Source organism: Chiloscyllium plagiosum, chromosome 18 (genome assembly GCF_004010195.1).
Source record: "Chiloscyllium plagiosum isolate BGI_BamShark_2017 chromosome 18, ASM401019v2, whole genome shotgun sequence".
Taxonomy (NCBI): Eukaryota; Metazoa; Chordata; class Chondrichthyes; order Orectolobiformes; family Hemiscylliidae; genus Chiloscyllium; species Chiloscyllium plagiosum.
This window is the reverse complement of record NC_057727.1, coordinates 62,786,517-62,801,527: the sequence shown is the minus strand read 5'-3', so window position 1 is coordinate 62,801,527 and position 15,011 is coordinate 62,786,517. Positions and strand designations below refer to the sequence as shown.

General features: G+C 45.8%; 1 protein-coding gene across 2 annotated transcripts in view; it reads right to left on the bottom strand.

Annotated features, from left to right (window-relative positions):
• LOC122559133 (testis-expressed protein 264 homolog) overlaps positions 1-15,005 on the bottom strand; it is a 291,622-nt gene extending 276,617 nt beyond the window's left edge. The window contains exon 1 of one of the 2 annotated variants that reach the window (XM_043708470.1): positions 14,595-15,005. In XM_043708470.1, the coding sequence (XP_043564405.1) occupies positions 14,595-14,855 (261 nt within the window). In that variant the 5' untranslated portion in view covers positions 14,856-15,005. The remainder of the gene's footprint in view (positions 1-14,594) is intronic. The other variant, XM_043708472.1, reaches the window with a different exon arrangement.
• Between the last annotated feature and the right edge of the window lie 6 nt (positions 15,006-15,011).

The following is a 15,011-nucleotide window of genomic DNA, read 5'->3' as shown; positions in this document are numbered from 1 at the left end:
AGGTGGGACTTTAGAACACGGACACTGACGCTACCAACTACATTTAATCTTTACCAGCCCTCTCTCCTGCAAATCAACACAAATAACCTGATGACTGTTTGTGTAATTAACTAATCATTTATCTCCTCATCAAGGCAGGTGAGAGGGTTATTGTTACATCACAAAATCATTGGTGAGAGGCCTATGTAGTTTATGATACACATGTACTGCACTGACCACTGGTCATTTGTGTATTTAGTACCAATTACGTTTTGTGAGATGAATATTCACATGGGGAAAAACTACAAACTAAATACAACAAACACATTTTCCCAGCAACTCTCAGAAAGTGCGTTTCAGAAAGCTTTTCTCACTTAGCGAAAACAGTTAGAATTAGTGTATTTCTGGGGGAGTGTGAAGAAAGAAAGTACTTTGAAGTTTTTTCCCTTAATAATTTCAGATTCAGTATCAGTCACCCCTAGAAGCAGCTCCCATCCAAAAGGTTACTCAGGTATAATAACATATGTCATTTCCATTAGCATACAGCATCACGGATGTGACAAAGTTTTCAAAGGCAGATCATGGAAAGACCTGCAACCAAAGCCAGATACAAATCAATAAGTTGCTTCCTTCCACAGCTAGCAAGCATTCACACCCACAATGAAAATTCTTAGATTACTACAATTACTATGCTTAAAAAAAACTTCATTGGCCATAAAGCACTTTGAGACATCCAGTGGTCACGACAAACATTAAATAAATACAAGATTTCCCTTTCATCTGAAGTACTGTGTTCAGTGTAACTGGTCTTCAGCTAATAATACAAAATAACAAACAAATAATCGTTATCTTGGAGGTTGACTTAACTTGGCAAATTAAATAGCTCCTTGCTACTACTCTCCTAAATTCTGAGATCAACCTGAGCTTTCCCTCAGCTTTCTGTTTGAAGTCCTCATTGAATACAAGTGCCTTTTCCTGTTTTTGGTTCTCAAAAAAATGTTCAAAACAAATCCCAGGAAGTGATTCCATATTAGTGAGAGGTGTCAGGAAAAATTTACTATATTAAAGATGACAACACAAGCCCACATTTCCTGTCAGAAATATGAAACGTGTACGAGACAAAGTGAGATCAAGAGTCCATCGAGAAGAAAATCACAACTGTCAATCACCAGAAAACAATGACAAAACCACCTTTCTCATATCCTTTTACAACAAGATGTCAAGTAATAATTGTTAAAGCAAGAATAGGCACAGGTAGCCCTGGGATTTAAAAATCTTCCTTCCGAAAGCCAAACACTCATTTCACTTGGTAATTTTATGTAGTTTTAATAGCTCTTTAATAGCTCTTGAAAGCACTCCCCTTCCAAGAAATGTTGGTTCTTGTCAGCATCAATTTAGAATTGCAATGCAGTATAACACAAGATCATTTTCCTCCTAACAGATCTGTCAAACTTGTCAAGCTGCTGTCTTCAGATTCACAGTAGACATTCTTCACTGGATTAATGTCAAGCACCAAATTCTAAACATGCTCCTGCAAACTCTGTTGACAATCTTAGCCTTTTCTTCAATCTTTTGGATTCAATTTTAATAGCTTCTTCAGCTCAGTCCATCTTTTCAGGCCTTCAAAAGGCACTCCCCTTATTTTCACAGGGAGAAATGTTAACTTATTAGAGGGACAAAAATTCTCCTCTATCCTCATATGATTAAAAAAAAAATCAAGCTCGCTATATCATTGTGAACTGAAAGGTTTCCATCACTGCAAAGACTCTTTATTATTAGAACACTTTGATTAATAGCACAGCTAAATAAATAATCCAAAGATATCCAGACACGCAAATAGGGGTTCACAGCAATATTCTTCCTTACAGATGATAATGCGTCTGAAATTAGCTTCATGCTAGTTGTAAGAGGGATAGAAACAGTTTACAAAAAGAGATATTGATAAGCCACATAAGCAGGCAAAAATGTTGTCAAATGGAGTACAATGTGGGGAAAACGTGAAGTTGATCATTTTGCAGGGGAGAACAAAAGAACAGAATATTAATTTCAATGGAGAAAAACTGCAGATAGCTGCAGCACAAAAGGACTTGGGGGTACTTTTGCATGAAACACAAAGCTAGCACAGGTGCAAGGAGGCTAATGGAATATTGGCCCTTATTTCAAGGAAGTTGGTGTAGAAGAGTACAGAAGTCTTACTGCAACTGCAGAAGGTGGTGGTAAAATTACATCTGGAATACAGCGGGCAGATTTAGTCCCTTCACTAGATGATCCCGGTGTGGAGGGATTGTCTCATGAACAAAGATTAAAAGGTTGGGATTTTACTCAGTCATATCTATAGTCATTCAACACAGAAACAGACCCTTCAGTCTAACTAGTCCGTGCCAACCATAATTGCAAACTAAACTAGTCCCACCAGCCTGCACTTAATGAATATTCCTCCGAAGACTTCTTATTCATGTACTTATCCAAATGTATTTTAAATGTTATAACTGTCCCTGCACCCACCACTTTCTACTAAAGTTCAATCCACTCAGACAACCACTGCGTAAAACAATTGCCTCTCATCTTCTTTAAATCTTTCTCCTCTCACCATAAAAATATACCCCTTAGTCTTGAAATCCCCACCAGAGGGAAATGATATATACCCTCACGATTTTATAAACCCCAATAATTACAGATTTCACTCCTCAACCTCCTACTCATTCGAATTTAGGAGAATAAGAGATGATCCCACTGAGACAGATAGGATTCTGACGGGGCTTAACAAGGTGAATGCTGAAAGAATGTTTCTCCTCATGAGAGGCTGTAAGGTGAGAGGACAGTCTCAGAATAAAAGGCACCAATATAAGACTGAGATGAGAAGGAATTTCTTCTCTCAGAGGATTGAGAGTCTTTGTAAATCCTTGCTACAGAGAACTGGTGGGTGGGAGTGAAGGTGGGGGCTGCGAGTGAGATCCTTGCATGTATTTAAGGCTGAGATAGATTCTTAATTAGTAGGGCTTATCTCAAGGTTTATAGGGAAAGGGAAGGAGTGGACATCAGCAGTATCAGAGCAACCATGATCTTACATTCCTATTTCTTATGATCTTAGACACCTAATGCCAACGGTAATGTCTACTAATATGTTATTGACATTAACCAAGAGACACGAACAACAGACAGGTGGTGGAGGCGCGGACGTGGTAGTGGGGTGGAATGCAGTTATTAATAACTGGAGATGAATATGTAATATTGCGTAACAGATAAGCGTTTTAACCAGAACTACTAATCTTCTCAGTTTCTTGTCTCCATTGTGCATGAACTGGCATGAATCATAAAACTATATAAGAGGTTCAGTCTACAGGTAAAAGCAGGAAAAGAGGCTTTGATGTCAGGAAATTGTGGCATTAATAACAACAGAGGTGGAGGTAAGAAAATGCAGGTTGCCCCTAAGTTTCCTGAGTCTTCTTCGGACATCCTACTGGCTCTAACATGTCAGGTTAGCAGACCTGTATACTAGCAGTGAGCTACAGCAGCTAACCTATAGGAGGGTATTGCAAGATCCAGTGATACAAAAGAAAGATCAATCTGACCAGGTCAGGAAAGTCAGCAAACGTAAAAGGTGCACAAACATTCTGAGAGTGCTCATTCTCTCTCAGCATTGCCTGATGCACTCATCATCAGTATTTCTTTTTTTTTCCAAATTTCACTTATGGGACATGGGTGTCGCTGCTGGCCAGGTCCTATTGCCCATCCTGTAGTTGCTCTTGAGAAGGTTGTATGAGCTGTCTTCTTGAACCACTGCAAATCGATATACTGCAAATCCTTCTGAATATTTACATACGTTTGCTCAACATCTTTTCCTTTGCTCCCTCCATTGATGGGAATTCTTGCAGTAGTGGTGATATAATGGGAAACAGAGGTGGGTTCCCCATAGATCATACAGCTTTACCTGACAGAGGAACTGGGTCTGGAAACCAGCAGCATCTTGATCTCTCTCTCAGCACTGGACACACTGAGATTGGAGAAGGGCAACTGCACTCATCTCAAACTCCCATCTTTTATAAGACAACCACTTGCAATCTCTTCAAAACTTTAACAAATACAAATGCCCCAGTCATGTGCATTTCAATGCTGGTTAAAACATAACACTTCACTTTTTCAGGTCCATTACATTAAAAATAACAGCCTCCCCCACCCAAGCACGATGAGAATGGTTCAGAAAACTCCACTGCTGCAGAAGGCACAATGTCATAGGATGCATGTTATGTCTCTTATACAATTTGAAAGATGTGGTGATTGCTTGCATTCACTCATGATATAGTCAGTGGTATCAGGGATAGATGCACTCAGCTAGTCAGAAATGTGGAATCCAAGGGATCAACACACGAATGCTAAAGGTTCACCAGCAGTGGTAAAAGATAAGAGCAGGAGATGTACAGCATGGAAACAAAACCTTCAGTCCAACTCACCCATGCCGACCAAATTAATGTAGTCCCTTTTGCCAGCATTTGGCCCATATCCCTTTAAACCCTTCTTATTTCTATATCCATCCAGATGCCTTTTAAATGTTGTAACTGTACCAGCATCCACCACTTCCTCAGGCAGCTCACTCCATACATGCACCACTTTCTGTGTAAAAATATTGCCCCTTAGTTTCCTTTTAAATCTTTCCCCTCTCATCTTAAATTTGGACTCCTCCAATTCTGGACTCCCAGTGCTGGGGAAAAGACCTTGACTATTCACCCTATCCACACCCCTCACGATTATATAAACAGCCTCTGACACTCCAGGGAAAACAGTCCCAGTCTATTCAGCCTCTCCCTATAACTCAAACATTCCAACCCTGGCAACATCCTGTAAATCTTTTCTGAACCCTATCAAGTTTCAAAACGTCATTCCTGTAGCAGGGAAACCAGAAATGAATGCAAAAGTGGCCTAACCAATGTCCTGTACAGTCTCAACATGACCTTCCAACTCTTATATTCAAATCACTGACCAATAAAGGCAAGCATATCAAATGCCTTCTTCACTACTCTGTCTACCTGCAACTCCACTTTCAAGGAACTATGAACTTGCACTCCAAGGTCTCTGTTCAGCAACACTCCCCTAACCATTAAGGTGTCTAAGTCCTGTCCTGATGTGCCTTTCCAAAACGCAAAACCTCACATTTATCTGAATTAAACTCCATCTGCCATTCCTCGGCCCATCAGTCCATTTGATCAAGATCCCATTGTACTTTGAAGTAACCTTAGGTATCCAATACACAGCCAATTTTGGTGTTATCTGCAAACTTACAAACCACATCCATGTTTACATCCATAGATATATAAATGACAAAAAGCGGTGGAACAAGCACCAATCCTTCTGGCACATCACTGATCACAAGTCTCCAGTCTGAATAGCAATGCTCCACCAGCACCCTCTGTCTCCTATCTTCGAGCCAGTTGTGTATCCAAATGGTTAGGTCCCCCTGTATTGCATGTGATCTAACTTTGCTAACCAATTTACCATGTTGAATGCTTTACTGAAGTCCAGATAGATCTGTCAATAATCTGAACCTGTTTGTGTCTCTGGATATATTGCAGTCCTTTTGAATATTTCCACCACTCTGCCTTCAATCCTCTTCATTACTTCTTCAAAAACCTCGACTTACATTAGTGAAACATGACATACCATGCACAAATCCATGTTGACTATCTCAAATCAGTCCTCGATTATCCTCCCAGTCCTGCTGGACACAATCATAAGGCACAGAGGATGAATGATTTGAGGATGGACATTGCAGGGCACTTTTATTGAACCTTTAAACTTTACAGTTGTCCATTGAGAATCTGACTGACTTTATGAGAGATAGGAAGTCGTTTTACCACAAGAGAGAATGAATAATTTGCTGCCCTCAGTCAGGGTATGTGCCACTGTTTGCTCAGCGCTTCATGACATGCCAAACAGGATCCCCTGACGATGACGTTGGGAAAGCTGATAGGTTCTGAGATTGTCATACCAAAACCTTAACTCACTGTGGGAAGCTGAAATGTTACCGCCAGCCAATTAAGTTCCCCTACACAATCTTCTAAAAAGAAGATAGGCCCGGTAGATTCTATTTCATATGTTGTTACAACTGAGGTTGGAGAATGCACTGTAGCTTTCAGTCTGTATTGTCACACTTCAATGGATGTCACTGAGACCTTTACAGACAGATAGTTCAGGAATTATTGAGAATTCTGAGGTGCTATAATATTTGATGCAGCACATAGACTTTATGGATTTGCACTGCTCTTGCCTGCACCCTATTATTGAATTGGGGGGAGGTGCGTGTGTGTGGTGCCCATACTGCACTCGATTTGCTGCGAGAGATGGCGTTTTTAATTCTGTAGAGTCAATAACCTGAACCGGTGTCTGTCCCTGCAGATACTGCAGACCTGTTGAACATTTTCCCATTCCATTTCAGATTTGCAGCCTCTATTTAAGACTGCGTCCTGAGTCAGTGCAGAGAAGCATGGGAAAAGATGATTGGCATAAATACTGAGGGATTCTATGAATTCTAGAGAAATGTAAAATTGGCACGACAAATGTGGAGTATGAGTAAACCAAGGAAGTCAACTGTAAATATTTGTTTTCTTTTTAAGAAAGCAATCTTCAACTCGAAAACTCAAAGTTAAAGGATTAAGGTTAGAGATAGCTGTAACTAGATTAAAGAGAAATCAAAACTTTATTTCTGGTAAGCTTAGCTAATTGTCTCGTTAACAGAGGTATAGCAGGATAACTCAGCACTCAGTTGCTGAGTTACATATCTTACACCATATGGGAATTCGAAAATGGTCCTGACAACCTCACATGCAGAAAGAAATTATCAACCAGAGGAGCTTGAACACCTATGTCATAGCTTGAATAGCAGCTAGCATTACCGAGGTGAATGGAGTCTCGGAGCTAGGTGGGTTTTGGATTAGTGGTGCTGGAAGAGCACAGCAGTTCAGGCAGCATCTGAGGAGCAGCAAAATCGATGTTTCGGGCAAAAGCCCTTCATCAGGAATAAAGGCAGAGAGCCTGAAGCGTGGAGAGATAAGCTAGAGGAGGATGGGGGTGGGGAGAAAGTAGCAGTGTCGAGGTAGGTAGAGATGAGGACAGTGTCGAGGTAGGTAGAGATGAGGACAGTGTCGAGGTAGGTAGAGATGAGGACAGTGTCGAGGTAGGTAGAGATGAGGACAGTGTCGAGGTAGGTAGAGATGAGGACAGTGTCGAGGTAGGTAGAGATGAGGACAGTGTCGAGGTAGGTAGAGATGAGGACAGTGTCGAGGTAGGTAGAGATGAGGACAGTGTCGAGGTAGGTAGAGATGAGGACAGTGTCGAGGTAGGTAGAGATGAGGACAGTGTCGAGGTAGGTAGAGATGAGGACAGTGTCGAGGTAGGTAGAGATGAGGACAGTGTCGAGGTAGGTAGAGATGAGGACAGTGTCGAGGTAGGTAGAGATGAGGACAGTGTCGAGGTAGGTAGAGATGAGGACAGTGTCGAGGTAGGTAGAGATGAGGACAGTGTCGAGGTAGGTAGAGATGAGGACAGTGTCGAGGTAGGTAGAGATGAGGACAGTGTCGAGGTAGGTAGAGATGAGGACAGTGTCGAGGTAGGTAGAGATGAGGACAGTGTCGAGGTAGGTAGAGATGAGGACAGTGTCGAGGTAGGTAGAGATGAGGACAGTGTCGAGGTAGGTAGAGATGAGGACAGTGTCGAGGTAGGTAGAGATGAGGACAGTGTCGAGGTAGGTAGAGATGAGGACAGTGTCGAGGTAGGTAGAGATGAGGACAGTGTCGAGGTAGGTAGAGATGAGGACAGTGTCGAGGTAGGTAGAGATGAGGACAGTGTCGAGGTAGGTAGAGATGAGGACAGTGTCGAGGTAGGTAGAGATGAGGACAGTGTCGAGGTAGGTAGAGATGAGGACAGTGTCGAGGTAGGTAGAGATGAGGACAGTGTCGAGGTAGGTAGAGATGAGGACAGTGTCGAGGTAGGTAGAGATGAGGACAGTGTCGAGGTAGGTAGAGATGAGGACAGTGTCGAGGTAGGTAGAGATGAGGACAGTGTCGAGGTAGGTAGAGATGAGGACAGTGTCGAGGTAGGTAGAGATGAGGACAGTGTCGAGGTAGGTAGAGATGAGGACAGTGTCGAGGTAGGTAGAGATGAGGACAGTGTCGAGGTAGGTAGAGATGAGGACAGTGTCGAGGTAGGTAGAGATGAGGACAGTGTCGAGGTAGGTAGAGATGAGGACAGTGTCGAGGTAGGTAGAGATGAGGACAGTGTCGAGGTAGGTAGAGATGAGGACAGTGTCGAGGTAGGTAGAGATGAGGACAGTGTCGAGGTAGGTAGAGATGAGGACAGTGTCGAGGTAGGTAGAGATGAGGACAGTGTCGAGGTAGGTAGAGATGAGGACAGTGTCGAGGTAGGTAGAGATGAGGACAGTGTCGAGGTAGGTAGAGATGAGGACAGTGTCGAGGTAGGTAGAGATGAGGACAGTGTCGAGGTAGGTAGAGATGAGGACAGTGTCGAGGTAGGTAGAGATGAGGACAGTGTCGAGGTAGGTAGAGATGAGGACAGTGTCGAGGTAGGTAGAGATGAGGACAGTGTCGAGGTAGGTAGAGATGAGGACAGTGTCGAGGTAGGTAGAGATGAGGACAGTGTCGAGGTAGGTAGAGATGAGGACAGTGTCGAGGTAGGTAGAGATGAGGACAGTGTCGAGGTAGGTAGAGATGAGGACAGTGTCGAGGTAGGTAGAGATGAGGACAGTGTCGAGGTAGGTAGAGATGAGGACAGTGTCGAGGTAGGTAGAGATGAGGACAGTGTCGAGGTAGGTAGAGATGAGGACAGTGTCGAGGTAGGTAGAGATGAGGACAGTGTCGAGGTAGGTAGAGATGAGGACAGTGTCGAGGTAGGTAGAGATGAGGACAGTGTCGAGGTAGGTAGAGATGAGGACAGTGTCGAGGTAGGTAGAGATGAGGACAGTGTCGAGGTAGGTAGAGATGAGGACAGTGTCGAGGTAGGTAGAGATGAGGACAGTGTCGAGGTAGGTAGAGATGAGGACAGTGTCGAGGTAGGTAGAGATGAGGACAGTGTCGAGGTAGGTAGAGATGAGGACAGTGTCGAGGTAGGTAGAGATGAGGACAGTGTCGAGGTAGGTAGAGATGAGGACAGTGTCGAGGTAGGTAGAGATGAGGACAGTGTCGAGGTAGGTAGAGATGAGGACAGTGTCGAGGTAGGTAGAGATGAGGACAGTGTCGAGGTAGGTAGAGATGAGGACAGTGTCGAGGTAGGTAGAGATGAGGACAGTGTCGAGGTAGGTAGAGATGAGGACAGTGTCGAGGTAGGTAGAGATGAGGACAGTGTCGAGGTAGGTAGAGATGAGGACAGTGTCGAGGTAGGTAGAGATGAGGACAGTGTCGAGGTAGGTAGAGATGAGGACAGTGTCGAGGTAGGTAGAGATGAGGACAGTGTCGAGGTAGGTAGAGATGAGGACAGTGTCGAGGTAGGTAGAGATGAGGACAGTGTCGAGGTAGGTAGAGATGAGGACAGTGTCGAGGTAGGTAGAGATGAGGACAGTGTCGAGGTAGGTAGAGATGAGGACAGTGTCGAGGTAGGTAGAGATGAGGACAGTGTCGAGGTAGGTAGAGATGAGGACAGTGTCGAGGTAGGTAGAGATGAGGACAGTGTCGAGGTAGGTAGAGATGAGGACAGTGTCGAGGTAGGTAGAGATGAGGACAGTGTCGAGGTAGGTAGAGATGAGGACAGTGTCGAGGTAGGTAGAGATGAGGACAGTGTCGAGGTAGGTAGAGATGAGGACAGTGTCGAGGTAGGTAGAGATGAGGACAGTGTCGAGGTAGGTAGAGATGAGGACAGTGTCGAGGTAGGTAGAGATGAGGACAGTGTCGAGGTAGGTAGAGATGAGGACAGTGTCGAGGTAGGTAGAGATGAGGACAGTGTCGAGGTAGGTAGAGATGAGGACAGTGTCGAGGTAGGTAGAGATGAGGACAGTGTCGAGGTAGGTAGAGATGAGGACAGTGTCGAGGTAGGTAGAGATGAGGACAGTGTCGAGGTAGGTAGAGATGAGGACAGTGTCGAGGTAGGTAGAGATGAGGACAGTGTCGAGGTAGGTAGAGATGAGGACAGTGTCGAGGTAGGTAGAGATGAGGACAGTGTCGAGGTAGGTAGAGATGAGGACAGTGTCGAGGTAGGTAGAGATGAGGACAGTGTCGAGGTAGGTAGAGATGAGGACAGTGTCGAGGTAGGTAGAGATGAGGACAGTGTCGAGGTAGGTAGAGATGAGGACAGTGTCGAGGTAGGTAGAGATGAGGACAGTGTCGAGGTAGGTAGAGATGAGGACAGTGTCGAGGTAGGTAGAGATGAGGACAGTGTCGAGGTAGGTAGAGATGAGGACAGTGTCGAGGTAGGTAGAGATGAGGACAGTGTCGAGGTAGGTAGAGATGAGGACAGTGTCGAGGTAGGTAGAGATGAGGACAGTGTCGAGGTAGGTAGAGATGAGGACAGTGTCGAGGTAGGTAGAGATGAGGACAGTGTCGAGGTAGGTAGAGATGAGGACAGTGTCGAGGTAGGTAGAGATGAGGACAGTGTCGAGGTAGGTAGAGATGAGGACAGTGTCGAGGTAGGTAGAGATGAGGACAGTGTCGAGGTAGGTAGAGATGAGGACAGTGTCGAGGTAGGTAGAGATGAGGACAGTGTCGAGGTAGGTAGAGATGAGGACAGTGTCGAGGTAGGTAGAGATGAGGACAGTGTCGAGGTAGGTAGAGATGAGGACAGTGTCGAGGTAGGTAGAGATGAGGACAGTGTCGAGGTAGGTAGAGATGAGGACAGTGTCGAGGTAGGTAGAGATGAGGACAGTGTCGAGGTAGGTAGAGATGAGGACAGTGTCGAGGTAGGTAGAGATGAGGACAGTGTCGAGGTAGGTAGAGATGAGGACAGTGTCGAGGTAGGTAGAGATGAGGACAGTGTCGAGGTAGGTAGAGATGAGGACAGTGTCGAGGTAGGTAGAGATGAGGACAGTGTCGAGGTAGGTAGAGATGAGGACAGTGTCGAGGTAGGTAGAGATGAGGACAGTGTCGAGGTAGGTAGAGATGAGGACAGTGTCGAGGTAGGTAGAGATGAGGACAGTGTCGAGGTAGGTAGAGATGAGGACAGTGTCGAGGTAGGTAGAGATGAGGACAGTGTCGAGGTAGGTAGAGATGAGGACAGTGTCGAGGTAGGTAGAGATGAGGACAGTGTCGAGGTAGGTAGAGATGAGGACAGTGTCGAGGTAGGTAGAGATGAGGACAGTGTCGAGGTAGGTAGAGATGAGGACAGTGTCGAGGTAGGTAGAGATGAGGACAGTGTCGAGGTAGGTAGAGATGAGGACAGTGTCGAGGTAGGTAGAGATGAGGACAGTGTCGAGGTAGGTAGAGATGAGGACAGTGTCGAGGTAGGTAGAGATGAGGACAGTGTCGAGGTAGGTAGAGATGAGGACAGTGTCGAGGTAGGTAGAGATGAGGACAGTGTCGAGGTAGGTAGAGATGAGGACAGTGTCGAGGTAGGTAGAGATGAGGACAGTGTCGAGGTAGGTAGAGATGAGGACAGTGTCGAGGTAGGTAGAGATGAGGACAGTGTCGAGGTAGGTAGAGATGAGGACAGTGTCGAGGTAGGTAGAGATGAGGACAGTGTCGAGGTAGGTAGAGATGAGGACAGTGTCGAGGTAGGTAGAGATGAGGACAGTGTCGAGGTAGGTAGAGATGAGGACAGTGTCGAGGTAGGTAGAGATGAGGACAGTGTCGAGGTAGGTAGAGATGAGGACAGTGTCGAGGTAGGTAGAGATGAGGACAGTGTCGAGGTAGGTAGAGATGAGGACAGTGTCGAGGTAGGTAGAGATGAGGACAGTGTCGAGGTAGGTAGAGATGAGGACAGTGTCGAGGTAGGTAGAGATGAGGACAGTGTCGAGGTAGGTAGAGATGAGGACAGTGTCGAGGTAGGTAGAGATGAGGACAGTGTCGAGGTAGGTAGAGATGAGGACAGTGTCGAGGTAGGTAGAGATGAGGACAGTGTCGAGGTAGGTAGAGATGAGGACAGTGTCGAGGTAGGTAGAGATGAGGACAGTGTCGAGGTAGGTAGAGATGAGGACAGTGTCGAGGTAGGTAGAGATGAGGACAGTGTCGAGGTAGGTAGAGATGAGGACAGTGTCGAGGTAGGTAGAGATGAGGACAGTGTCGAGGTAGGTAGAGATGAGGACAGTGTCGAGGTAGGTAGAGATGAGGACAGTGTCGAGGTAGGTAGAGATGAGGACAGTGTCGAGGTAGGTAGAGATGAGGACAGTGTCGAGGTAGGTAGAGATGAGGACAGTGTCGAGGTAGGTAGAGATGAGGACAGTGTCGAGGTAGGTAGAGATGAGGACAGTGTCGAGGTAGGTAGAGATGAGGACAGTGTCGAGGTAGGTAGAGATGAGGACAGTGTCGAGGTAGGTAGAGATGAGGACAGTGTCGAGGTAGGTAGAGATGAGGACAGTGTCGAGGTAGGTAGAGATGAGGACAGTGTCGAGGTAGGTAGAGATGAGGACAGTGTCGAGGTAGGTAGAGATGAGGACAGTGTCGAGGTAGGTAGAGATGAGGACAGTGTCGAGGTAGGTAGAGATGAGGACAGTGTCGAGGTAGGTAGAGATGAGGACAGTGTCGAGGTAGGTAGAGATGAGGACAGTGTCGAGGTAGGTAGAGATGAGGACAGTGTCGAGGTAGGTAGAGGTGGCCTACCCCACACAATTTCTGGGCATGCAGGCAGAGAAGGAATGGGTGACTCCCAGATAGGACCAAGTAGCTCATGCAGGAGTCCTCAGGGTGCAACTTATTTACAAACCAATATTCAGTTTTGAATACCATGTGAAGGCTATAGTTCTCTGCAAAGGACAACCACAGCCAAGTTCATGGCACCATCAGTAGCTGAATCACACAGGAGAAAAGTCAGTTCAGATTCAAATGGTACAGAGTGCATAACGCTGTTTCTGCGGCTGAAGACATATGATTCCTGGGTAGTATGTTACTGTTTTGGCAACGGAAGTTCGCAGAGAAATTGATGGAAAAATTGATACTGCAGAGGATAGCTGTAAACTGCAAGAAAGTAGGAATTAATTGATCAGGTGGGTAGAAAGTGGCACATGAAATTCCACCCAGAAAAGCTACTTGACATTCAAGGACATCACTGATCATCCCATTAATTATACATGCGAGTAACTCATTCACTAACTCCCCAAAGCTTGTCCCCCATTTACAAGACACTTGCCAGGAATGTGACAGAATGCTCATGCCTTGCCTGATTGTTGTGACTGCACTCAACACACAAGCCTTGTGGTAACATCCAGCACAAAGCACTTAATTGGCACCATATAACAATCATCCACTGTCTCCACCACCGCTGCTCAGTAGCAGCAGTATGTACCTTCCACAAGATGCACTGCAGAAATTCACCAGAGAAACCTTATATGGCACCTTGCAAACTTATGACCACTAACGTCTTGAAAAACAAGGGCAAATACAATGGGAACACTATCAGCTGCAAGTTCCTCTCCAAGCCACTCACCATCCTGACTTGAAAAGATATCGTCATGCCTTCACTGTCAAAATGCTGACGTTCTCTGCTGAACAACTCTGTGAGGGCATTCGTGAGGGAGCTCAGAGTGAATTTCCACCAATCCCTAAACATAGCAGGATAGATCAATAAGGTGATTAAGAAAGCATATGCTATTCATTCTTTCATGAGATGCAGTTGAGATTTAAGAGGAAAGAGGTTGTGCTGAAACTTTATAAATCATTGTTAGGCCAAACCTTCACTAATGTGGCAGTTCTGACTATTTCATTATAGAAAGCCTGTACCTGCACTAGAGAGAGTACTGAAAAGCATTATCATTGACAAAGAAATACTATGAGTAAAGATTGGAAAGGCTGGGGTATTCTCCTTGGAGCACAGGAGACAGAGGTTGAATTGAGTTTTTTCTTCATTCATTAATTCATGGGTTCTGGCGAGACTGGCTAGGCCTAAATATTGTTCATCCTGACTTGTCCAGACAGAAATCAGGTCAATCCATATTGCTGCGAGTCTCGAGGTCAGACTAGAAAACAACAGCAAAAAAAACCAAACAACTATGGATGGTAGAAATCACAAATAAAACTAAACTGCTGGAAAACTCAGCAGGTTTGGCAGCACCTGTGGAGAGAAGATGTTCTGCAGAAGAGATTCTGGACCTGCTTTCTCTCTACCCATCAAATTTTGAAGGGCATTATGATCTACAGATAAAACTGGTGACTTAGCCTCAATGGAATTAATAGCCTAACTGCATTCCAACATCATATGATCTAAAATTGTGGATGACTCATATTGGTCAACACATCTCCCTTATTTCAAAACAAAGCTGCAATATGCTCATTCCTATTTATTGCTTCTTTGCCATAGTTAAACAGTTATGTTTACATGGCAGCCCCACTGCACAACAGCACAATGGGAGTCTGGGCTCTCACCAGAGTGATGGACAGCCCTAGGAATGACGTCATGGCCAGCTGACACTGGAGGCAGACCTGACCCGGCCCGGCATGGGCAGCAGGACCCGGTAACTCTCAAGGCCTTACCTTCTTCGGCGTGTCATAGTAGATGCCAATGGAGCTCAGTTTGGGCGCGATGCTGGTGATCTCAGTGAAGAGCCGGCCTGCTTCCCGGTAAGAACCCTGCTTGTACTTGTAGGCCACGGTGAAAGCGCCGATGGGCGGCGGGCCGGAGCGCACTGTCACCTCAGACAGGAGGCCCGAGTACAAGGCCAGGACCAGCAGGCTGAGCAGCAAGAAGGCTGCCAGCAACACAACGCCCACAGCCAAGAAGTTTAGCTCGGACATGTCTGCAGAGCGGCGGGTGGGGCTCGCGCTCGCAGTCCGGCGGGGGAGGGAACTGGGGCTACCCCGCTCCAATCACAGGGGCAGGAGCGGGGCCTGGGGACAGGGGGCGGGGCAAGGGGGCTACCCGGCTCCAATCACAGGGGCAGTGGGTGGGGC